Source organism: Schistocerca nitens, chromosome 2 (assembly GCF_023898315.1).
Source record: "Schistocerca nitens isolate TAMUIC-IGC-003100 chromosome 2, iqSchNite1.1, whole genome shotgun sequence".
Classification (NCBI taxonomy): domain Eukaryota; kingdom Metazoa; phylum Arthropoda; class Insecta; order Orthoptera; family Acrididae; genus Schistocerca; species Schistocerca nitens.
In genome coordinates this window covers 317272502-317299173 of record NC_064615.1, presented here as the reverse complement: position 1 = coordinate 317299173, position 26672 = coordinate 317272502, and the positions used below count along the sequence as shown (strand labels likewise).

The 26672-nt window shown below is 45.9% G+C and overlaps 1 protein-coding gene across 1 annotated transcript in view; it reads left to right on the top strand.

The window, feature by feature from the left end:
* Positions 1-4938: 4938 nt before the first annotated feature.
* LOC126236092 (uncharacterized) overlaps positions 4939-26672 on the top strand; it is a gene marked incomplete at its 5' end in the record, with an annotated part of 65705 nt that continues 43971 nt past the window's right edge. The window contains one exon of the mRNA XM_049945161.1: positions 4939-5359. Within this exon, the coding sequence (XP_049801118.1) occupies positions 4939-5359 (421 nt within the window). The remainder of the gene's footprint in view (positions 5360-26672) is intronic.

Genomic DNA, 26672 nt, shown 5'->3' with positions numbered 1-26672 from the left:
TCGGTCGGAATGCACAATGGACATGAATGGATGGAGGTGATCAGACATGATGCTTACGTACGTGTCACCTGTCAGAGTCGTATCCAGACACCTCAGGGATCTCATATCACTCCAACTGCACATGCCGCACACCATTACAGAGCCTCCACCAGCTTTAACAGTCCCCTGCTGACATGCAGGGACCATAGAGACATGTGGTTGTCTCCATACCCGTACACGTCCATCCGCTCGATACAATTTGAAACGAGACTCGTCCGACCAGGAAACATGCTTCCAGTCATCAACAGTCCAATGTCGGTGCTGACGGTCTCAGGCGAGGCGTAAAGCTTTGTGTCGTTCAGTCATCAAGAGTACACGAGTGAGCCTTCGGCTCTGAAAGCCCGTATCGATGATGTTTCGTTGAATTGTTCGCACGCTGACATTTGTTGATGGCCCAGCATTGAAATGTGCAACAATCTGCGGAAGGGTTTGCATTTCTGTCACTTTGAACAATTCACTTCAGTCCTCGTTGGTCCAGTTCGTGCAGGATCTTTTCCGGCCGCAGCGATGTGGGGATTTGATGTTTTACCGGATTCCTGATATTCACGGTACACTCGTGAAATGGTTGTATGGGAAAATCCCCACTTCATCTCTACCTTGGAGATGCTGTGTCCCATTGCTCGTGCGCCGACTATAACATCACCATCAAACTCCCTTAAATCTTGGTAACCTGCCATTGTAGCAGCAGTAACCCATCTAACAACTACGACAAAAGCTTGTTTTCTTATAGTATATAGGCGTTGCAGACCCCGCAGCTGACTGAAGGAATGTGAAGGCGTGTAATAAAGTGAATAAAAGAGCAATTGTAGGTCTATCAGGATTAAAATTTTAAATATTCACTATCTAAGTTCTTTGAGGAATATACAGGGTCTTTCACAAGTCCTATCACAGGCTTCTAGGGTTTGTAGCGGGGACTAATCAGATAAAGTTTCAACTGGGAATCCACGTCTGGAGATGTAGTGCTTGGATGTAAAATCAGTTTTAAGGTCGGATCGAAGATCAGATCGCGGTACGCAAAAAGCAGAGACAGTGATGTCTGACATGTGCACTCTACAGCAGCTGTTCCGTCGCATGCTCGCGTACGTGCGATCCACACCCTGGCGCGCGTCCGTGAAGCACCGCAACCAACCCTCATAGTTTCTCGCAGCCGTTGTTGGACGAAAACGGCATGTGATGGACGGAGGCGACCCGAATTCGTTCTCGATGCATGCGTTGTGCGTCTGTTGCACTTCGTACCGCACCGTTAAGTGGGAGTTTTGAAAGGGATCTGATCTTGAAAACTTTTATTACATTCAAATGGTACATTTCCGGACTCTGGTTTCTTTCATAACATTGTCTATTTAGTTCCCTCTACAACCCCTGGAAGCCTATAACACGAGTTGTAAAACCACATCTATTTACCTACCTTGTTACTATTCGTTGTTGATTTATTTACTTCGTGAACCTCTTATCACCACCAATTTCGATACAGAGAAAAATACATACGAAGAAAACTGCAGAATGCATCTAGGAATCGAACAAATACCCTCTGCTTCTGACCCAGTTTCCTTGGTTGCTCGGCCGGCACCTCTTTCTTTGACAGGTGTTAATCTTATGGGTGCATAACGATCCAGCCGATTTTCATCCGATTGCGCTGCATGAACTTTAGTTCTAATTTTCTCAAAAAAAAAAAAAAAAAAAAAAAAAAAAAAAAAAAAAAAAAGATACAGTGAATCCAAATATTTTAGAGCTCTTCATTTTAGATGTTACATAAGCGATCTGCCAAACACAAAGTGAATATTGTGAAAAAAAAGAAACGTACTTGTGCCATCAGCAGTATGTTTATTCTCTACCTGTTTCAATTAGTACAACCATCTTCACAAGAGAAAACTGTAAGGTACAAAAAAGACGCACATAAAGTATGTACAAGCATAATACAAAGTGAGTCATTAAAAAGCTCATATTATAACCATAGTACTTAGACAGTGTACATCATTTGCTCAAAAATTATATTCGTCAAATATTACCCTCTATTTATTCAGAATGTTCTGTAAACCAATCGCGAGCAATTTTGGCCTGGTGACAAGGAATAAGAGGATAGTGCACATCCAGAGCTGTCATTTGTAGTCAGGTGGTTCATGTGGAATGTTTCCGACGTGATTATGGCCGCACGACAGCAATTAACAAGCTTTGAACGCGAAAAAATGGTTCAAATGGCTCTGAGCACTATGGGACTCAACTGCTGAGGTCATTAGTCCCCTAGAACTTAGAACTAGTTAAACCTAACTAACCTAAGGACATCACAAACATCCATGCCCGAGGCAGGATTCGAACCTGCGACCGTAGCGGTCTTGCGGTTCCAGACTGCAGGAACGCGAAAAGGTAGTTGGGACATTCAGAGGCATGGGACATCAGTTTAGGCGTCAAGAGTGTGCTGAGACTACCAAATGTTAGGCTTTACCTCAAATCACTGACAATGCAGGGGCCGACAGCCTTCAGTTAACGACCGAGAGTAGCATTGTTTGTGTAGAGAATGTAAATAAAGTTTGACATAAAAATTTCATCTTTGTTTTGGAACATGAAAGTCGTAAATAGCTGCAATTAGCCTCCAAGTAGCCGAACACATCCATTTCCAGTGAATGAACGATTCAGTTGGACCAGAGGACCCTGTACATTCCATATAAACACAGCCCACATCATTATGGAGCCACCACCGGGCTTGACAACTTAGGTCCACGCCTTCGCGGCGGCTGCGCCACACTCGAAGCCTACCATCAGCTCTTACCAACTGAAATCGAGACTCATCTGATCAGCCCACGGTTTTCCAGTAATCTATGTCCAAGAGAGGAGAAGACCTGCAGGTGATGATGTGCTGTGTCGGTCGTCTGGTATCGAGGCCCATTAACGCTAAATTATGCCGCAATGCCCTAACGGATACGTTCGTCGTACGTCCCACATTGATTTCTTCGGTTATTTCAAGCAGTGTTGCTTGTCTGTGAGTACTGACACCTCTACACAAACACTGTTGCTCTAGGTCGTTAAGTGAAAGCTTCGTCACCTGCATTGTCAGTGATTTGAGGTAAAACCTGACATTTGGTATTCTCGGAACACTCTTGACACCGAAACTGAATGTCCCATGAATCTGAATGTCCCAACTACCTTCCCGCGTTCAAAGCCTGTTAATTGCTGTCGTGCGGCCATAATCACGTCGGAAACACTCCACATGAATCACCTGACTACAAATGACAGCTCTGGAAGTGCACTATTCTTTCTTTCCTTGTATACGCGATACTACCGCCTCTGTATATGTACACTATTGGCCATTAAAATTGCTACACCACGAAGATGACGTGCTACAAACGCGAAATTTAACCGACAGCAAGAAGATGCCGTGATATGCAAATGATTAGCTTTTCAGATCATTCACACAAGGTTGGCGCCGGTGGCGACACTTACAACGTGCTGACATGAGGAAACTTTCCAACAGATTTCTCATACATAAACAGCAGTTGACCGCCGTTGCCTCGTGAAACGTTGTTGTGATGCTTCGTGTAAGGAGCAGAAATGCGTACCATCACGTTTTCGACTTTGATAAAGGTCGGATTGTAGCCTATCGCGATTGCGGTTTATCGTATCGCGATATTGCTGCTCGCTTTGGTCGAGATCCAATGACTGTTAGCAGAATATGGAATCGGTGGGTTCAGGAGGGTAATACGGAACGCCGTGCTGGATCACAACGGCCTCGTATCACTACCACTCGAGATGAAAGGCATCTTATCCGTATGGCTGTAATGGATCGTGCAGCCACGTCTCGATCCCTGAGTAAACAGATGAGAACGTTTGCAAGACAACAACCATCTGCACGAACTGTTCACCGACGTTTGCAGCAGCACGGACTGTCAGCTCGGAGACCATGGCTGCGGTTACCCTTGACGCTGCATCACAGACAGGAGCGCCTGCGATGGTGTACTCAACGACGAACCTGGGTGCACGAATGGCAAAACGTCATTTTTTCGGATGAATCCGTGTTCTGTTTACAGCATCATGACGGTCGCATCCGTGTTTGGCGACATCGCGGTGAACGCACATTGGAAGCGTGTATTCGTCATCGCCATACAGGCGTATCACCCGGCGTGACGGTATGGGGTGCCATTGGTTACACGTCTCGGTCACCTCTTGTTCGCATTGACGGCACTTTGAACAGTGGACGTTACATTTCCGATGTATCACGACTCGTGGCTCTACCCTTCATTCGATCCCTGCGAAACCCTAAATTTCAGCAGGATAATGCACGACCGCATGTTGCAGGTCCTGTAGGGGCCTTTCTGGATGCTGCCCTGGCCAGCACATTCTCCAGATCTCTCACCAATTGAAAACGTCTGGTCAATGGTGGCCGAGCAACTGGCTCGTCACAATACGCCAGTCACTACTCTTGATGAACTGTGGTATCGTGTTGAAGCTCCATGGGCAGCTGCACCTGTACACGCCATCCACGCTCTGTCTGACTCAATGCCCAGGCGTATCAAGGCCGTTATTATGGCCAGAGGTGGTTGTTCTGGGTACTGATTTCTCAGGATCTATGCACCCAAATTGCGTGACAATGTAATCACATGTCGGTTCTAGTATATTTGTCCAATTAATACCCGTTTATTATCTGCATTTCTTCTTGGTGTAGCAATTTTAATGGCCAGTGGTGTATATATCGCTATCCCATAACTTTTGTAACATCAGTGTACATAATCTGTATATAAGAGTGATGTGACCCTCACTAACGGCAGTGGTGCGCTGTCATTTGCAGATGACGACGACGATGACGATGACGACGTTCCAGTGCAGCCGGTGGTGGCCGCGGCGCCAGCGCAGCCCGCCGCCCCCGCGGCTGTCGCTCCGGCGCAGGCAGCGCCTGCCGCTGCCGCCCCCGCCGCCGTCGCCGCCGCCGCAGCCGCAGCCGCAGCCTCCGAAGAAACGGCCGCCTCGGCGGACTACACAGCGCCGGGTGAGCAAGCGCAGCCGCTGCAGTACGACGACGCGGAGGCGGACGCCGAAGTGGACAGCCAGGCGGAGGCGGAGTCCGCCGAGGAGGCGGCGGAGGCCGTGCCCGACGCGTCGGAGGTGCGCCCGGAGGCTGTCGCGGCGCCGCCCCCCGCCGTCCAAGAGCCGGTCGGCGCCGGCGGCGACGACGACGACGATGACGACGACGACGACGACGACGACGACCTGGGCGTCGGCGACCTCGACGAGGACGACGACGACGACGATGACGACGACGATGACGAAGACGACGACGAAGACGACGACGACCTGGACGTCACCGACGACGTCATCGAGGCGAAGAGATCACGTGAGTCCGCAAAAGCCAATCTTGCCTGATTACGCGCCCGGTCGCGGGGCGCCCGGCGAACGTACGAACACTCTCGCGCGTCTCGTTATTTATTTTAATTTATATATTTATTTTAAATATTTATTCGACGCCTACGTGTGGAAGATGAGAAGTGAGCGGTTGGCTTGGCAACTACGGAAGAGACACGTGTGGACTTCTCACAGACTACCTTTTTTTTTGTGGTGCGAAAAGGGCGCTACCTTTGGGCTGAAAATAACTCGACCAAAGTAGAAAGACTATTAACCTTCTTCTGTTGCCCTGTACACTCGGAAATCTGTGCTGCCTATAATGTACGCATGGAGGATGAGTCCTGGTTTCGCGACCAGTAAATGTCACGTTGTGTGGTGACTGTAGATGCTCAGGGATCTAATGTGTACATTTTTACTGACTGAATCCGTGTAATGTGTCAGAAATTACAGAGTGATTCAATACACAAATTTTAATCAAAAAATGTGTTGTTATTTGAGCAGAAACATGTACCTGTCGAAAACCTCAAACTACTAAGCGGCGTGACATCTACTAATTCACGATAACTGTTCTTATAAGACTAATAATCTACTAACGACCATCTAGCACATTTCAATGTAACACTGATAAAACAGTACGAACATTTTAACCCATAAACATAAACATGTGGTTTCGGCATGAAATATCACTTCTTTGTTTATTAGCTGTGTGACTGGCTTCTCACCTAACTGTTTTCGAATAACTGAGGGTGCTTCGATTTGTTAAGACTTGAAATTCGGAAACGCCTTCGTAAATATATCCTTCTTATAATCAAGGAAGTTCAGTATAGTTTTCCATCTGTCGTCTACCTGAGGTTGTGAAACTGTTGGTTATTACCGTTCAAAATTTCCTGCGAAATATTGCATGTTTCCTGATTACGAGAACTGTCACTGGCTAAAATCTCTAATATTAAAAGAACCATTATTAATCCGCCTGTAAATGCTTCTAACTACATATGAAATGTATTTCACAGTTCAATTCTCTTCAGATCCCAATTTGTACTCCTAAATTGTGATAGGAAAGTGACGAACATTTCCTTAACACAGAATAAGTCAAGGATTCTACCACGAGTTCGAATGACTGATAAATCTCACGAAAAGGATCTCTCCCTCTCTCTTTCTTTCTTTTTTTGTCAGTCAAGGTGATGTCAAAGTTTTATCATTTCGATCTATAGGGCGTTTTGGTCCTGTCTTGCAGGGCAATTTCTGTTAGCCTGGGTAAGATCATGTCAGTTTAGGGCAGTCAGGAAACACCATATCTTTTTCTTACTATTTACAGCTTTCTATCTGTCATGCAATACACGTTTACTGGAAGATCAATTAATAAAATTTGCTACGTGAAAGAAACGACAGGTCTTTCAATGGGATAAAATTAAAAGAACTGCTTACTGCACTCACTGAGTTTATTACATCAACGGACATCTACGGTTTAATCATCATATTTGAACTGCCCTAGTACAATTTGTGAACCGACTGAAAGCGTTAACTCATCACTGGCTCCTCTTCCTCCGTTCCAAAGATCACAATGACTCTCCCGAAATGGCAATAGCAGTCCAGAAAATGGATGTAGTGAAAACTGTGGCTTTAGTACAAGTGTAATGTCGTAACTGCAAACGAAGTTATTTTGCTCTTGGAGGATCAGGGGCAGAAAAATCCATCCTCCATTAGAATCCCAATCCTGCGTTCGTTCTCTGTTTCTACAGCACTGCTGGCGGCCACTGGCGCAAGACCAACTTCAAGTCGCTTCCTGAGGCATGCTCGAAACAGCAGTTTTAACCTGTTTTAAATCAGTGGATAAATGCCAAGTTTCCTATCCTCTGGGGTTCATCCCAGTCGGTACTAGAAATTTTTTTTCCTCGAACTAATTCCTTCTTTCACCACAGGCAATAACATGTAATGTAAAACATGCAAAGATGCACTGTGGTTCGGAATCCACGATAAACTGTAGGTATCCCTGTAATTTGTTTGTGTAAATCAGTTCAAAGATGGGGTAATGCAAGAGCATATCACCTACAATAGAAGCATGCCTAGTGAAACAGTGCGGTGTTGAAACTAAGCTTTAGGTTGAGGACAACATATTTTAAATATCCAACACGGATCATGCTCAGCCAAGACTTATACTGCATTTGACGTTTGAGTTGGTTTAAAAACAACTTGTATTTACTTAGTTCCTCACTGGTGCCTGTTAGAATAGCTTACGGTCCTCAACATTTATATGCAGCCAAAGAAACAGAACTGCTGATCACAGAGTCCACGCAAGAGGCCCAGGTGTTCCTCCCGTCCCTTTTTCCCCACTTCTGCGCACTTGATTTATTTAGGAGAGCTCATATGCGATCACTTGACTTATTGCGCAGAAGCGTCTGGTTCGACTTCTTCGGCTGGCGGCTGTTTCATTGATGATCTGCCGCTTCACCACCACTACTGGCTTAGATTCTCAAAGAATTATCCTCCATCGTCCGTGATGAGAATATCAGTCTCTCGCGCTGACCAAACGTCTGATTATCAGCCAAAGAATCATCGGGAAGGACCAGAAGAAGTCGCTTCCAGGCAACAAGCAAAGAATTCGCTGTGAAAGTCGGATAGATTACACACGAATCACTTGCCTCAACATTATAATTACGAACCAGTCCTGAATGTACCGGTGGTGTTTTTGAAACAGGGCTGCAATAACGTTGCACTGCATGACAGGGGTTGCCTGAGGGGAAAAAGACCTCTTCTGTATAAGAAGCTCCTTCTTTTGAGTTTGTCAGAAACATCAAGACTCATTCCGTACAATCCAGCACGTTCTCTCCCCATTCCTTGTAAGTTCACCGTCAGTTTTTACGAATGAGGGCGTTGTACAAGTTGCCTCACGTTACTCGATTATAGAAGGAGGATTTTGTGATCTGTTACTAGATGTACGTACATTGCAATCCCAATCTACAACGACCAAACATTTTTTTTTTTCTGAAGAATTGTCTAAAAGGAGGCGAGAAACGTGAAGATGAGTGCATGGCTTTTTCCCATCCGCACATGTGGCAGATTGTATTTGCTCGTCCCTCTAACTTCAGTAAGAGTGTGGCCACCGCCGTCGTTCCTGGAGAATTGGACAGTCCTATTAACAACAGCGAAGTTAAAACTATGACCTTATAACTGACACCTTGTGCTTCCTGTTACTAACAGAGAGTGGTGACTTGGCTTCGTACGCTTCTAACGCTTTTGTGGGAGACGCCTGACTAACACTACACTGACAGACTGGACCATCAGACACCCAACAGACTACCGCCGCCAGCCGCCAACCGCCAACCACCAGGTAAGTCCGGGCTCCAGCTCAGCAGCATCGTCACAACATCTTCGGCGGCATCCTCGAGGTAAGTGACCAACACCTGTTACAGGACACCGAGCATTCAATAAGGGCGTCGTAGATATACATTTACACACACTATCTGATCAGTAGTATCCAGACTCCTGTTACTGTCCACCCTTCGCCTTCATGACGACGCGAACTCTGCTGGCCACACTATCAGGAACTGTCTGAATTCTGCGAAGGAAACGCAGCTCATTCTTCCTCAAGATCCGAAACCAGAGAAGGTAGTCATGCTGGACACTGGGGTCTAGAGTGAAGTCGACGTTCTGACTAATAGGTGTTCCGTTTGGTTCAGTTCGGGACTCTCGGCAGGCCAGTCTATTTCTGGGATATCACTGTCCACAAATCATTATCTCACAGATGTTGCTGTATGACAGGGTGCATTATCATGCTGATACAAAAAATCATAACAACGATAAACAGGCCCATAATGTTCATTACTCCAAATTACTCGTTTCCAATCATCCACTGTCCAGTCCTCGAGCGTCTCTTGGCATTGGCTACAGAAATGTGTGGCCTGCGAGGAGCTGCTCGAACATATTAACCCATTCTTTTTGACTCCCTATGCACAGTCATTGTGCTAGCTGGTCTGCTGGTAGCACTTCAGAACGCAAGAGTGATTCCTTCCACTGATATGATGCAATGCACGACAGTCCCTTTCCGTCAGTACATGACGTCTGCCTGGTTTTCATTTTGCTGTGATTGCTCATTCACATTTCCATTTCACACTCACATCACCAACAATCGATTTGGTAGCTTTAGAAAGGTTGAAACGTTCAAATCGCTGTGAGCACTATGGGACTTAACATCTGAGGACATCAGTCTCCTAGAACTTAGAACTACTTAAACCTAACTAACCTAAGGACATCACACACATCCATGACCATAGCGGTCGCAAGGTTCCAGACTGAAGCGCCTAGAACCGCTCGGCTACTGCGGCCGGCAAAGGTTGAAACGTCCCTGATAGATCTGTTACTATGGTGACATCCAACGACTAGTTCGCTGAGGTGCTCTGACCGACCAATCTTGCTGTTACTGCTTCTCTACTGACAACACAATACTCCTCCTTTTGTACTTGCGGGTCCACCTCTCGTGACGTGTAAAAAATGGTAAAATGGCTCTGAGCACTATGGGACTTAACATCTCAGCTCATCAGTCCCCTAGAACTTAGAACTACTTAAACCTTACTAACCTAAGGACATCACACACATCCATGCCCGAGGCAGGATTCGAACCTGCGGCCGTAGCGGTCGCGCGGTTCCAGACTGAAGTGCCTAGAACCGCTCGGCCACACCGGCCGGCAAGTGACGTGTAGTTGTCAATTCCACATCACATAGGGGTGTCCCGATACTTTCGATCGGATAGTGAACATACTCAGCAAACCAATGTACAGTACTGGCAGAGTGTAGTTCGCCCAAAATTAACGGTTTACTGTCCCATTACATTCGCCTATTAAGGTCTCTATGCCAGATATAAGATGCTGACGGCAGAATGGTGGCACTGTCTTTCTCGAATAAAAGTTCTCAAATTTGGATAAAATCGTTTGGGCATTAGGCCGCGTAATTATGAAACACTAAAACAACTTTCCTTAGGTTGTTGCTCTCTTTATCTCCTAGTGGCGGCCGGAGTGGCCGAGCGATTCTAGGCGCTTCAGTCTGGAACCGCGCGACCGCTACGGTCGCAGGTTCCAATCCTGCCTCGGGCATGGATGTGTGTGAGGTCCTCATGGCAAAATTATTTGTTGTACACGATATATTGGATAGACTGTACACCCTCTGCCCTAAAGAAGAATTTAATAATTCCAAATGCAAAGAAGGCTAGTGCTGACGCCAAAATTAAGGTAGACATCTTTGTCTCAAACAATTCACTGCCACAGCGAAGTTACATAACGAGATAGCGAGAAAAGAAAAAAAAACTTTTCGAGAGTTCATTGTAGCCTGTTTTTCCGGGTCACCGCGAAGGTGAGGAAATGCTATCGTTACTAAGCATGTTTCTTCCAGGGAGTGCATTATGTAATGAAGTAGGACAACAGTCCGATGGGTCATATGCCAGTCACAGCGCAATGAAGCCATCCGTAGCACTGTTGAGGCGTCCGTTGGTATGAAAGTTTTCATTATACATTCAAACCCGAATGGCTGATACAACATTCCGGTTGAACTAACTCTTTGAAGTTTCCTCTTCCTTAGACATAGTTGAGCACTAAACGCCATAATCTAGTTTCTGTTTCGAACTATTTGAATATTTGTATTAAAAAAACACATAATTTTTCGGGAACGGTCTAAAAACAAAACTTTTCTGTCTACGTTTCGCCTTCTATCTGAGTTAGAGTTATTCGGTCCGTTATCGCCCGTGAGAGTTCAAATTCTATTTTCACGTCCTCATCAGCGTCTGTTAAGCTCCATATGCGCAACGCAAGAACAGGTGAACGATCAATGAGACCTACTTACTGCGTGTAATAACTGGAGGCTGAACCGGCCAATAAACGCGCAGACTTCTGCCGCGCCTGCGCACTAAGGTGATATGTTCCTTCCCTCACTGTTTCACTGTTACGAAACGAACGAATACTAATTAAACAGCAATAAAGAGCTCTCCATTGGCGACCATGATGATTAGCGTTCGTACAAATGGTTTTTTCTTTTTTCTTTCTACTAGTACGGGTATCGTTCCTTGAGACAAAGCAAGTTTAACTCTACCATCGGCAATAATTCATTAGATCAGACTTCCCTCTATGCGTTATTTTGAGCTTCGCTTATTGCTCAGCATCAGTGGCATATACCGAATTAACTCTGCCAAACGTCCGCTCACGCGTGGCACACACTCGAAAGTCACGAAAGGAAGCACAGAGCGTCGGGCTGTACGTGAAGCCACGCATTCCCAGCATCAGGTGTAAGAGCCTGAACAGACAACACATTGTTCAACACATTCTTGCCGTTGCGGAAGCCCGCGAACAACAATATGTTTGCTTAACATCTGTGGTATTCACGCTACACATACTGTTAAGGCGTTCAGAGTTTTTGGGTAGTTTACACTTCCAATTTTCGCTCATTCTCATCGCAATTTTCAGTCAAAATACCCAATATTTCATGGTTCCATCAACAAGATCCAGTTTTTGTTGTTGTTCGGAAGTCAAACTTGAGAATTCGTTCGAGAGATGGTTGATGGAAACTGTCATATCCTTATTTGGAGCTGCTGGCTTGCTACTGAATGAACAATGTCAACTGTCTGCGAAATACCTTTATATATCAGAATTCGAAGCTATGTGCTGAAACTTATTTTAGGTTATGCTTGCGGATCTTGGGAACATTGGAATGGGGTCTTTATCCTTTCCTCGTCAGAAAGTGTGCCGCGCAAGCGGCCGAAATAAAAAAAATGCAATATCCAAATATGATTTCTGAATGAAATACCAGTTGCATAATATTTCCTCATATAGGGTGATCCAGCTACCCCTGCCTATCGGTTTTATGCAATCTTAAACACCTTCAAACACCACTTGCACAATTTTTACATTCCCTCCGTCGCAACGGGCAAACTATTAGCGCTACGGAAAAAATAAACAAGACCTTTTTGTAGAATATTTAATGCAGTTTTATTTTGTACTGGGATACGTTTTCGCTATAGGGCGGAGATTTCGAACTATTCAAGAAAAACGTACGAAAGTGCCCTTCAAACACGTTTTTCATGAATAACTTGAAGACTGTGGCTTCCAACGAAAACACACCCCAGTTCAAAACTTAACTACATTAAACTTCGTACAAAAAAGGCCGTCTTCTTTTTTTAAGGACTAATAGTTTGTGCTTAGAAAGCGAGAGAATGTAAATATCTCGTGCTTTGTATCTGAAGACATTGCAGGTTGCATAAAACCCATAGGTAGTAGCAGCTGAGTCATCCCGCATTCAGAATGCAGATGACATTACTCTTACCCGCACTGTACAGTTACGCTGAAATAGTTATCAATTGCATATCCGAGTATGTACAGAACTGATCCAAAAAGCAAGTACCGTTCGCGCATGTCTCCCACGCATCTGACAACGCGATGGTCGCACTTGCGCAGTTGCATCCTTCAATTCGAGAAAGAAATAGCTTATCCATTTTGTTTCACTATGTTAACGTTTGAAGGCATTATTTGACGGCAATCACGTTAAAAACTATCCATCGGTCCGTCCGCTGTGAAAGAAGTGCCGTTTTCAAGTTTTTGAATGTGACAGATGTTCGACTGTGAGATTTTTATAATCAGATAAGTGAAACTTATGAAGAGAACGCGAAAGTGGGTTTGGTTGTTTGACGAAGGAAGGGATAATGTCCACGACGAAAAGCGCAGTGGACGCCCGCCGTTGTTTACCGTTGTATTGGTGCGCTGCTCCACGACCAAGTTCGTTACAACAGGCGAATAACGATTTCTGATGGGTCGCTTCATTTTCAAAAAGAGTCGTGATCTTTATTACACAAAACTGTGACTGAACACAATTGCACCGAAACGATTGTTTGGAGCAAGAGAGCCGGCCGAAGTGGCCGCGCGGTTCTGGCGCTGCAGTCTGGAACCGCGAGACCGCTACGGTCGCAGGTTCGAATCCTGCCTCGGGCATGGATGTGTGTGATGTCCTTAGGTTAGTTAGGTTTAACTAGTTCTAAGTTCTAGGGGACTAATGACCTCAGCAGTTGAGTCCCATAGTGCTCAGAGCCATTTGAACCATTTGGAGCAAGAGAAAGGGGGGGGGGGAGGGAGGTGTATTTTTAATATTTTGGAAGACGAATGGCGACTTGTAAGTAGCCACAACAAGTTTTCCGACCGCAGCATGTTAAAAACGTGTGTAATACTGACTTTTAAATCTCTTTCTTGAAAGGAAAACACCTGAATGCACTTTTTTTTCTTTCCCTGGGAGCTAGGGGGGAAGGGGAGCGGTTCCCCGTTGCCCATAGGTGTGAGCGCCCTTGACTGAACATTTGCGCTACAAAAAGTCATGTGCGCGATGGGTACCGAAAACATTAACTTTTGGTCAAAACGGAAATGCATGGGAACATCCTTGGAGTTTTTCCGGCGTTATGTGACAGAAGGAAATGATTTTTTGAAAAGGATTGTCACAGGCGATGAGACATGGATTTGTTACGAGACATCTGAAACGAAACGACAGTCACTGGAATAGTGTCATACTGATTCCCCAAAACCCAAAACAGGCACCTCTATCTTCAAGATAAATCGTGTGCACTGTGTTTTGCGACTGTCGAGGACTTTGTTAGTGGACTGGATGGAACGACACGCGACAATCTGTGAGACACTGAAGAGTTAACGGCGCGTGATACATGACAGGCGTGGACTACTGACTTGCGGTATTGTGTTCGCGCATGAGACCGCGTTACCGCAAGCTGCACTCGTAGCGAGGACGCTTCTTGATTCATTTCGCTGGGAATAATTCTGTCACATTTCTTACAGTCTCGACCTAGCTCCGTCCGACTTCCATTTGTTTTCCCATCTCAAGTAATCTTGCCTATTAGCACTGTGCGAGTAATGTTGAGATCAATGTAAACGTCCAAATCTCGTTCAAGTCGCAGACGGCCGAATTCCATGAAGCAGGTGTGTTGCAGTTAATGACAAGATATGACACATGCCATATTCGCATGGTGAATATGCCGAAAAGAGGTTTAAGGTGTGTAGATTTTTTTGTAATAAAATACACATGATGACAAATTGTTGACCTTTTCTGATATCCACAGGGTACTTGCTTTCTAGATCAGCTTTCTACTATACTTCATGCCAGTTTGACGTTCCTGAATGTGGCATTCATACTGTTGCAGTTTTAATGGCCAGCAGCATAAGATTCTTGTGTTACGTGATTTTGAGGCAGAAGCGAAGAATCAGACTATGTCCAAATGCCGGCCGCGGTGGTCTCGCGGTTCTAGGCGCGCAGTCCGGAACCGTGCGACTGCTACGGTCGCAGGTTCGAATCCTGCCTCGGGCATGGATGTGTGTGATGTCCTTAGGTTAGTTAGGTTTAAGTAGTTCTAAGTTCTAGGGGACTGATAACCACAGCAGTTGAGTCCCATAGTGCTCAGAGCCATTTGAACCATTTAATACCAAATGATCGTGAAGGAACGTGTAGAGGCTCTAGTTGTCACCGCCAGACATCGTTCTGCTTCAGCAGTTAAATCTGCACCTGCAGACGTACGAAATAGAGCCATAAACGTATTCGGTTTCCGTAGCAGATGACGCATTGGGTGCGTGACAGGTGTGGCGCGCGGGAGCTGGTGCCCGCTAGCGGTATGGGGGGGGGGGGGGGGGGGCAGCCAACCAGCCAGCAGGTAGCAGCGGGCCGTCGACCTCTGCTCGTTGTCCCACATCGGGATAACGGCCTACGGCACCCACAGCCGCGTCTCGAGTCGATATCAGTCGAAGCGCAGCCATTCACTTTTTACCCTTCCATTTACACCGCTGCGTAAAGGAGGCACGCCGGAAGAAGTGACTGGCAGTTTAGATATTTTCGAATGAACGTTTCACTAATCTCGGGGCATAGAGGAAAACAGCAACATCTGAATTATTGTCTAAGCCACATTGAGGTCATGAGACACGAAGCACTAGCACGGTTTTTAACGAAGATCGGGGGGGGGGGGGGGGGGGGGAATCGTGGTCTTATTGAAAACAAATAAACAAAAAACAAACTAAAGGAACCCGTCGTTAATGCACACATCAAAAAAAGGTTTGTATCACCTCAATTCCGAGAGTTCCGGAACCTATAGAGAAAATTGCAATAGAGGTCAACATAACCATCATTTCCGCCCTTTTTATTGCTCATGAAAACCACACATTGCATATTGTACCACCACACAGCAGAGCTGGTGGTCCAGATTGCTGTACACACCGGTACCTTTAATACCCAGTAGCACGTCCTCTTGCACTGATGCATGCCTGTATTCGTCGCGGCATACTATTCATAAGTTCATCAAGGCACTGTTGATCCAGATTGTCCCACTCCTCAACGGCGATTCGGGGTAGATCCCTCAGAGTGGTTGGTGAGTCACGTCGTCCATAAACAGCCCTTTTCAATCTATCCCAGGCATGTTCGGTAGGGTTCATGTCTGGAGAACATGCTGGCCACTCTAGTCGAGCGATGTCGTTATCCTGAAGGGAGTCACTCACAAGATGTGCACGATGAATGTGAATTGTCATCCATGAAGACGAATGCCTCGCCAATATGCTGCCGATATGGTTGCATTATCGGTCGGAGGACGGCATTCACGTATCGTACAGCCATTACGGCGCCTTCCATGACCACCAGCGGCGTACGTCGGCCCCACATGCCACCCGAAAACATCAGAGAACCTCCACCTTGCTGCACTCGCTGGACAGTGTATCTAACGCGTTCAGCCTGACCGGGTTGCCTCCAAACACTTCTCCGACGATTGTCTGGTGGAAGGCACATGCGACACTCATCGGTGTAGAGAATGAGATGCCAGTCCGGAGCGGTCTATTCTGCATGTTGTTGGTCCCATCTGTACTGCGCTGCATGGTGTCGTGGTTGGAAAGATAGGCCTCGCCATGGACGTTGGAAGTGAAGTTGCGCATCATGCAACCTATTGCGCACAGTTTGAGTCGTAACACGACGTCTTTTGGCTGCACGAAAAGCATTATTCAACATGGTGGTGTTGCTGTCAGTGTTCCTCCAAGCCATAATCCGTAGGTAGCGGTCATCCGCTGCAGTAGTAGCCCTCGGGCGGCCTGAAGGGGGCATGTCATCGACAGTTCCTGTTTCTCTGTACCTCCTCCATGTCCGAACAACATCGCTTTGGTTAACTCCGAGACACCTGGACACTTCCCTTGTTGATAGCCCTTCCTGGCACAAGTAACAATGCGGACGCGATCGAACCGTGGTATTGACCGTCTAGGCATTGTTAAACTACAGACAACACGAGCCGTGTACCTCCTTCCTGGTGAAATGACTGGAAGTGATCAGCTGTCGGACGCCATCCGTCTAATAGGCGCTGCTCATGCATGGTTGTTTACATCTTTTGGCGGTTTTAGTAACATCTCTGAACAGTCAAAGGGACTGTGTCTGTGATACAATATCCATAGTCAACGTCTATCTTCAGAAGTTCTTGGAACCGGGGTGATGCCAAACTTTTTGTGGTGTGTGTAATTTGGCGAAGACAAGTAAACCTAAATTAGAACTTCGCTCATGCAGTGCGATCGCCTTTTTCAGTGTGATATGCTGCGGAGGCAAGATTAAAGAAAAACCGAGACTTGCTCATAGCATTCGTCAACGTGGAAAAAGCGTTCGATATTGTGAAATGATACAGGATTATCAAAATTCTGAGAAGAAGCTGCAGGGAAAGACGGCTTATATACAATATGCTCAAGAAACAGGAGGGAACAATAAGACTAGAAGACAAAGAGTGAAGTGCTCGGATTAAAAACGATGTAAGACAGAGATGCAACCTTTCACCCCTACTGTTCAATCTATACATCAAAGAAGCAATAAAAGAACGGTTCAAGAGCGGGATTAAAATTCAGCGTGAAAGGATATCAGTGATAAGATTCGCTGGTGATATTGCTATCCTCAGTGAATGCGAAGAAGAATTATAGGTTCTGTTAGAGTGAATGAACAGTCTAATGAGTACAGAATATGGGTTGAGAGCAAAGCGGAAAAAGAAGTAATGAAATGTAGCAGAAAAGAGAGTAGCGAGAAGCTTAACGTCAGGATTGGGGATCACGAAGCAGACGAAGTTAACGAATTCTGCTATGTTGGAAGCAAAATTACCTATGACGGGCGAAGCAAGGAGGACGTAAAAAACAGATCAGCACAAGCAAAGAGCGCATTCGTGTCTAATATAGGTCTACCGGTATCAAGCATTGGCCTTAGTTTGAAGAAGACATTTCTGAGAATGTAAGTTTGGAGTACAGCACTGTGTGGTAGTGAATCATGGACAGTGGGTTCAAATGGTTCAAATGGCTCTGAGCACTATGGGACTTAACATCTGAGGTCATCAGTCTCCTAGAACTTAGAACTACTTAAACCTATCTAACCTAAGGACATCACACACATCCATGCCCGAGGCAGGATTCGAACCTGCGACCGTAGAGGTCGCGCGGTTCCAGATTGAAGCGCCTAGAACTGCTCGGCCAATGCGGCCGGCCATGGACAGTAGGAAAACCGCAACAGAAGAGAAGCGAAGTGTTCGAGATGTGGTGCTATAGAAGAATGTTGAAAGTTAGGTGGACTAATAAGGTAATGAATAAAGATGTTCTCCATAGAATCAGCGAAGGATGGAAAATATGGAAAACAATGACAAGAAAAAGAGACACGACGATAAGACATGCATTAAGGCATCAGGAAAAACCGCCATGAACTTGAGGGAACTTATAGGGTAAAATGTGTAGCAGAAAACAGAGATTGGAATACATCCAACAAATAATTGTAGACCTAAGGTACAGTACTACTGTAAGATAAAAAAAATGTCGTGTGACTAGGGCCTCCCGTCGGGTAGACCGTTCGCCGGGTGCAAGTCATTCGATTTGACGCCACTTCGGCGATTTGCCCGTCGATGGGGATGAAATGATGATGATGATTAGGACAACACAACAACCAGTCCGGGAGCGGAGAAAATCTCCGACCCAGCCGCGAATGGAACCCGGGCCCTTAGGATTGACATTCTGTGGCACTGGCCACTCAGCTACCGCGGGCGGACTGTTCTAAGATGAAGAGGTTAACGCAGGAGAGGAATTCGTAGCGGACCGCATGAAACCGGTCAGAAGAAGAACGAAGTTGCGAATTGAGGTAAAACGTTTATTTACTACTACTTTAAAGCGCATGAAATGTCGTCAGGTGTCATAAAATGTCAGTCCAACGTACTTGATATAAATAATACCATGTCAGCAATAACAAAATATAATATGTAATGTTCTATTACTGCCGTAGTCAATAAAAGCCTCGCAAGTAGATAATGATATGGTCAGTGTCGTAAATTGTGAAGAATGGGGTTCATTACAGGTCGCAGTGTAGCGTTCATGTCGATGGGTACTTCGAACCGCTAACAGCATATTTATGTCTTGTTTCCTTTCGCATCTTGAGCGAAGGAAAGTAACTATCTACGAGCGGCAGCCATAAAGTTTCAACTGTTATCTCAAAAGATTCGCTTTTGTAATTAATTTTTTGTTTGTTTGGAGTCACATGTTGCTGTTCTGATAAACACTGAAATTTTCTTTGCATAGAGCCGTAGCAAGCCGCTAGAGGAGCCAAAACAAAATGGCACTGTCCACTGAAACGTAATGAAATGTCGTGCGGCGAGGGCCTCGCGGCGGGTAGACCTGATCGCCTGGTGCAAGTCTTTTGAGGTGACGCCACTTCGGCGACTTGGGCGTCGATGAGGATGAACCGATGATGATTAAGACAACACAAACACCCAGTCCCTGAGCGGAGAAACTCTCCAACACAACCGGGAATCGAACTCTAGCCCCCCAGCATGTAAGCCGGCGCGCTGTCTACTCAGCTACGGTGGCGGACACTGTTCACTGATAAAGTCGAGTTGGTTTTGTTTGCAATAGCGACGTGTTTCAGTACGGTGGCATATACATTTCAGTGTGTACCAGCACTGTAGAAATGATTTTCTCATGCTCCCTACGCGAGTGTGATAGCGGAAGAACTGCCCAACACTTTTCTTAGAGTGTTCTGCGTACTTGTCAACCTTGCAAGTTACACGCCGTCCAATCACGTTAACGTGACCACCTGTCGAAACCTCGAATAGCCACCCTTTGCAGCGAGGAACGCTACCCAACGCGCAAGAAGCGAGTTAATGAGGTTCTCGAAGGTATCATCAGTGATGTGGAACCAGTGTCGTGGCCAGCTGCACTACGTTTGTCTGTTGAGGATTCAAGGTGCAAACAGCCCGGCCGAGGTGGTCCCACAGATTATCGATTGGGTTTAAATCCTGAGAGTTTGGTGGCCAATGCACGATAAACTCATCCTGGTTCTCTTCGAATCACGCACGTACAATGCGAGCTGGTGACACGTTGCATTGTCCTGCTGGTAGATGCCATCGTGCCGATGAAAACCAAACTGCATTGTTAAGTGACATGCTCCCCAATGATAGATGCGTAATTGTTTTGATTCATTGTGCCTCCCAGAGTGACGAGATCACCCAGGCAACGCCACGAAAACATTTCCCAGATCCTAAAGCTCCTTCCTCCTGCATGAACCATTCCGACGATTGTTGCAGGGCGTTTGCTTTCGGACGTTTCACACCATACACGCCAATGGCCATCTGTCCGATAGAGCATAAAACGTGGTTCATCTGAAAAGGCCAGTTGACACTACTCAGTGGACGTCCATTTCCGATATTGGCGTACAAATTCCAGCCACCGTCACAGAAGAGCACCAGTATGGTTGCAAGAAATGGGAACCTGCTGTGAAAGGTCATAGCGGCAACATTCGCTGAACGATCGTCGAGGAGACACTGTTGATAGCCTTCGGTTTATCTAGGCGGACAGTTGCTCAACAGATGCACGCCTATTCGTCCTTTCACATCTACACAGCCGTAGTTCTCGCCTGTCATCTACGGCTCGTGGTGCACCACAGTTGCCAGTTTTGGAGTTTGAGTTAAAAACTTGTAGATGCTCTGTACACTGTTATGTCTCCATTTTCTGTGTGTATTGTAGTTTTGGTGCTGTTATCTTGTGAAACCCTGGAGACACTTATGAACATCCCTGTATTTATGAATAACCCTGAATAACCTTGTAATGATTACGGTGAAATGATGAGTTTCTGTTTCGGTATAAGTAAATAAAATAATTTTGTAGGCCGTAACTTTACAACTGTGTCCCCTAGTTCGACTTCTAATGCCGTTTTGAATGTAATATTTATACAACAAAATTATGTGGAACGAATAGTGTTGCAGGTCACTGTCTTTAGAAGCCATATGAAGTAGATCAGACAATGCACAGAGAAACGAAAAAATATTTTATATGACGACAAAAGCCGGTCTTCTACGCTAGAAGAACAAACACACAGTTATGAACATTTCCTAGCACTAATTTCTTAGCTTATAGCTACCACATTGTTTCGAAATAACCTTTATACTCTTCACACCGCACAGGTACTGATGTCATCATAAACGAATTTAATGCCATTGCTTCTAGTTGTATTTAAAGGGTCGATTTACTGTGAATTATTCAGACACTGATGAAACTGTATATCGAAGACGCGCCTTGGAAACAAATGCTCCATTCATCCACGCGAGTGTATACAACCAAAAATCTAAAAAATGAGTCAAATGGCTCTGAGCACTATGGGACTTAACATCTGAAGTCATCAGTCCCCTAGAACTTAGAACTACTTAAACCTAACTAACCTAAGGACATCACACATATCCATGCCTGAGGCAGGATTCGAACCTGCGACCGCTCGCCACACCGGCCGGCCCGAAAATCTACTTTCAGGTGTGAGTACGAAGGCTTTTCAGCCGGAGTCATTTTCTGTAGCATTCTTCGAGTTTGACTTACCATGACGAAGGACAAGTACACTATTGACTAGGACTTTGGTTAATTTTACAATATGGTGTGACTACAGAAGATTATTACGGAAACTGCAATCATACTTCGATTGAAAATTTCTGTAATTCACCTATGTACGTATTAATGACCTGTCGTCACGATATTTGTCCGCCCCGATAGCTGAGTGGTCAGCTCGGCGCTCTGTCACGCCAAAGGGCCCGGGTTCGATTCCTGGCTGGGTCGGAGATTTTCTCCGCTCAGGGACTGGGTGTTGTATTGTCCTCACTATCATTTCATCATCAGTGGAAGGCAACGGGAAACCACCACTGGCATCACTTCCCTAGACGCTCATGCGGTGGACCTCTCTGACGAGGCTTCCCACATGGCACAAAGTTAAGACACGATATCTCGGGAGTAACCTTAAAGCCCCACCACAGTTAATCTTAAACTACGTTTCCGACCTTCCGACAGAATCATTCTTTCGCTCCACGGCCAAATCTCTTGAGAACACATGTCAGACATCAGTCTGGTACAGGGCGGGGCAAACAAAAGTGGCCCAGAGAACAGAGTTCCAGAGCACAAAGAAATCCAGCAGGGGAAAGGAAATACAGTATTAACCTGACTATAGCAGGTGTTGAAAGTGACCACAATTCATGTCTTGACACTTGTCAGCAAGTTGCCGAAGGCGTACCGAAGCTGCACTGCTGGAATTGCTGCGATCTCATCCGAAATGTTCTGCCGCAGTTCTTGAGGACTATGAGAGACGTTGCGATACACCCTAGACTTGAGGGCTCCCCACACAAAGTAATCGCACACTGACAGATCAGGAGCCCAGGTTGGCCAGCTACGGCCGCGATCAGACTGACCACTGCTGCCAACTCTGTCAGACGTGAAGATTGTGTAAATATGCTCCAACGTTCGGCAGGCTGAAAGGGCAGTTACCCCACCCCGTTTGAAGTAACTGTTGGTCTTTTCCTCATCCGTTAATACTGCCACAAATAGTTTCAAAATGCTGGAAATGTAACGCGCCGGAGTCAGCGTCTGATGAAAGAAGACGGGACACTGCACACCAAACACCAACCTTCTAATCACGCAATAGTGTTTCGCGGAAGTTATGAGGATTCTCCGCTGCCCAGAACCTGTGATTGTGTCAGTTGATATAACCACTCAGGTGAAACCAAGTTTCGTCAGACATAAAGAACAGAGCCATGTCCAAGCCATTCATTGTTATCTCAGTACACAGCCACTCACAAAACAGGAGGCGCTGTGGAGCGTCTGCTGGTTTTAATGCATCAGTAAAAGACACTCGGTAAGGATGCATGTGCAGGTCCAGATGGAGTGTTGAGCAGGAAAATTACACTTTTAAAAGCTATTAACGTTAGTTGACATTGCGGCATCGACTGATGCTAAATGCATATTGTTTTAAAGTACGGGTGAGTGAGCGGGCCGCACAAGTAACTGATTTAGACCGTATGCGGCTCACAGGTCGCAGTACGACGACCACTGCTCTATGGCTTATCGTACCTGCATGCTGTATCACTGATCAAAGGTGTCCGTTACTGCTAATTAATAACAAGAATGAGACAAATACGAAAATATCATTTTAATGTCCAACGGGGTGTGCCCGATATATACCATTCCATTTTTGATGTCAAATGAATTACCAATGAAATACGGATCCAGATAGTATCGTTATCCTCATTCTCTGCTTTCATCGACAACTGACCCGTTCGTGTGCTATTCAAATTATAGGCAAGCTTTCTGACCGTGAAGTTTCTCGCATTGCAGCACGGAAAGCGCTTCGATGGAACAGATCAACGTGACCCGGACTAGTGGATACGATTGGATGTGAATGCATGCATATAACCACACCTCGTGATGCACAAACCATGTGTACACCCGCCACGTGGTCCACACCCGTTCGCAGTATAAGCTGGGCTGTGTCAGTGTGAGTGGAGCAGTGCAAGGGGACGTTGGTACTCACAGTGGAGCAGAGGGTTCGTTGCGGAAAGTTGCGTGACAATACCGCCATGTTCAGTTGTTTGCTGAGGCGTTTAATGGTGTCAAAGTGCCAGCAAAGACTGCCGCCGGCCGAGTTGTTCTAGGCGCTACAGTCTGGAACCGCGCGACCCCTACGGTCATAGGTTCGAATCCTGCTTCGGGCATGGATGTGTCTGATGTCCTTAGGTTAGTCAGGTTTAAGTAGTTCTAAGTTCTAGGGGACTGATGACCTCAGAAGTTAAGTCCCATAGTTCTCAGAGCCATTTGAACCATTTTTTGAAAGACTGCCACACAGCATGAAACTTCCTGGCAGATTAAAACTGTGTACCGGACCGAGATTCGAATTCGGGACCTTTGCCTTTTGCGGGAAAGTATCCTCTGGGCTACTCAAGCACGACTCACAACCCGTCCTCACAGCTTCAATTCTGCCAGTGCCTCGTCTCCTAACTTTCAAACATGATCTCCTACCTTCCACAAGGTAGGAGACGAGGTACTGGCAGAACTGAACCTTTGAGGAGGCGTCGTGAGTCGTGCTTGAGTAGCTCAGATGGTGTGGCTCCCCCCGTCGGAGGTTCGAGTCCTCCCTCGGGCATGGGTGTGTGTGTTGTCCTTAGCGTAAGTTAGTTTAAGTTAGATTACGTAGTGCGTAAGCTTAGGGACCGATGACCTCAATAGTTTGGTCCCATAAGAACTTCCCACAAAAAAAAAAAAAAAAAAAAATGCCGGTACGGTAGCTCAGCGTGTTCGGTCAGAGGGCTGCTCGCCTTCTGTAATAACAAACTGAGTAAAGGAATCAACTATCAACTTGAACGGATGTTTTGTGACGTCCGCCAACTTCAAACGCAACGAACAGTACCGAAAAAAAAGAGAGAGATAGAGAGAGAAAGGAAAAGATGGTAGAGCACTTGCCCTCGAAAGGCAAAGGTCCTGAGTTCCAGTCTCGCTCCGGCACACAGTTTTAACCTCCCAGGAAGTTTCATATCAGCGCACACTCCGCTGTAGAGTGAAAATCGCATTCTATAATGCCACACAACGTTCAGTCCGAAAATGGCATCAGACAGCATCTATTTTGAACAAGTCGGAAAACATTCCTAAACGTGGCCGCGCACAGCAAGAAATGTGGCTGCAGTTCACCAGAAAATGCTTCAAAGTCCTGCCAAATCAACCCAATGCCTGTTGCAAAAGACCGACATAACACGTCGATCATGCAAACGAGTACTCCACCTGGACCTTCGCCGTTCGGGGTGGCCGAGCGGTTCTAGGCGCTACAGTCTGGAACTGCGCGACCGCTACGGTCGCAGGTTCGAATCCTGCCTCGGGCATGGATGTGTGTGATGTCCTTAGGTTATTTAGGTTTAAGTAGTTCTAAGTTCTAGGGGACTGATGACCTGAGAAGTTAAGTCCCATAGTGCTCAGAGCCATTTGAACCATTTTGAACCTGTATCTTCACATGCATAACTACCGAGTGTCGAGTGTCTGTTATTGACGCATTAAAAAGAAAAAAGCAGTTGCTCCTCACTGCCTCCAGTTTTGTGAATGGCTGTTCACAGAGTAATAATGAATGGCTTGGACATGGATCTGTTCTATATGTCTGATGAAATCCGGTTTCGCCTGAGCGGTTACGTCATCTCACAGAATCACAGGTTCTGGGCAGCGCAGAATCCCCATAACTTCCACAAAACACCATTGCACCATTGCATAATTAGAAGGCTGGGGTTTGGTGTGCAGTGTTTGTACACCGTCCCATCTTCTTTCACCAGATGCTGACTTCGTCCCGTTACATTTCCAACATTTTGAAACCATTTGTGTCAGTATTAACGGAGGAGGAAAAGTCCAACAGTTACTCCCAACAGGATGGAGTAACTGCCCTTTCAGCCTGCCGGACCTTGGAGCACATTTACACAATTTTCATGGCTGACAGAGTTGTTAGCAGAAGTCAGTCTGCTAGATACCTAGCTGGCCATGCTGGTCTCTTGATCTGCCAGTGTGCCATTACTTTGTGTGAGGAGCCCTCAAGTCTAAGATGTACTGCAGCAGAACATTTCCGATGAGATTGTAGCAATTCCAGCAGTGCAACTTTGATCCGCCTTCAGCAGTTTCCTCACAAGGGCCCAGAAGTGCCAATGGATTGTAGAGTTCCTAGATAACAGAACGCAGCATGTCACTCTCAATGGAGAGAAGTCTTCCGAAGTAAGAGTGATTTCAGGTGTGCCGCAGGGGAGTGTCGTAGGACCGTTGCTATTCACAATATACATAAATGACCTTGTGGATGACATCGGAAGTTCACTGAGGCTTTTTGCAGATGATGCTGTGGTGCATCGAGAGGTTGTAACAATGGAAAATTATACTGAAATGCTGGAGGATCTGCAGCGAATTGACGCATGGTGCAGGGAATGGCAATTGAATCTCAATGTAGACAAGTCTAATGTGCTGCAAATACATAGAAAGAAAGATCCCTTATCATTTAGCTACAATATAGAAGGTCAGCAACTGGAAGCAGTTAATTCCATAAATTATCTGGGAGTACGCATTAGGAGTGATTTAAAATGGAATTATCATATAAAGTTGATCGTTGGTAAAGCAGATGCCAGACTGAGATTCATTGGAAGAATCCTAAGGAACTGCAATCCGAAAACAAAGGAAGTTGGTTACAGTACGCTTGTTCGCCCACTGCTTGAATACTGCTGAGCAGTGTGGGATCCGTACCAGATAGGGTTGATAGAAGAGATAGAGAAGATCCAACGGAGAGCAGCGCGCTTCGTTACAGGATCATTTAGTAATCGCGAAAGCGTTACGGAGATGATAGATAAACTCCAGTGGAAGACTCTGCAGGAGAGACGCTCAGTAGCTCGGTACGGGCTTTTGTTAAAGTTTCGAGAACATACCTTCACCGAAGAGTCAAGCAGTATATTGCTCCCTCCTACGTATATCTCGCGAAGAGACCATGAGGATAAAATCAGAGATATTAGAGTCCACACAGAAGCATACCGACAATCCATCTTTCCACGAACAATACGAGACTGGAATAGAAGGGAGAACCGATAGAGGTACTCAGGGTACCCTCCGCCACACACCGTCAGGTGGCTTGCGGAATATAGATGTAGATGGATGTAGATAGGTGAGCTATGGTCACTTTCAATGTCTGCTATAGTCAGGTTAGCACTGCATTTCCTTTCCTCTTCTGTGTTTCTTTGTGCTCTGGAACTCTGTTCTCTGGGGCACTTCTGTTTGCCACACCCTGTAGATAACTGCATCATGTGCTAAAATTCTGGGGTTACTATTAACATTGTCTGCATGGTCATTAATGTACAACGTGATCAGCAAGGGTAGCAAATGCACTTCCCTGGGGCACAGCTGAAGTTATTTCTGCATATATCGATGACTCTTCATCAAAGATAATATACTGCGTCCTCCCTACTAAGAAATCCTCAACCAGCCTGAAATTTA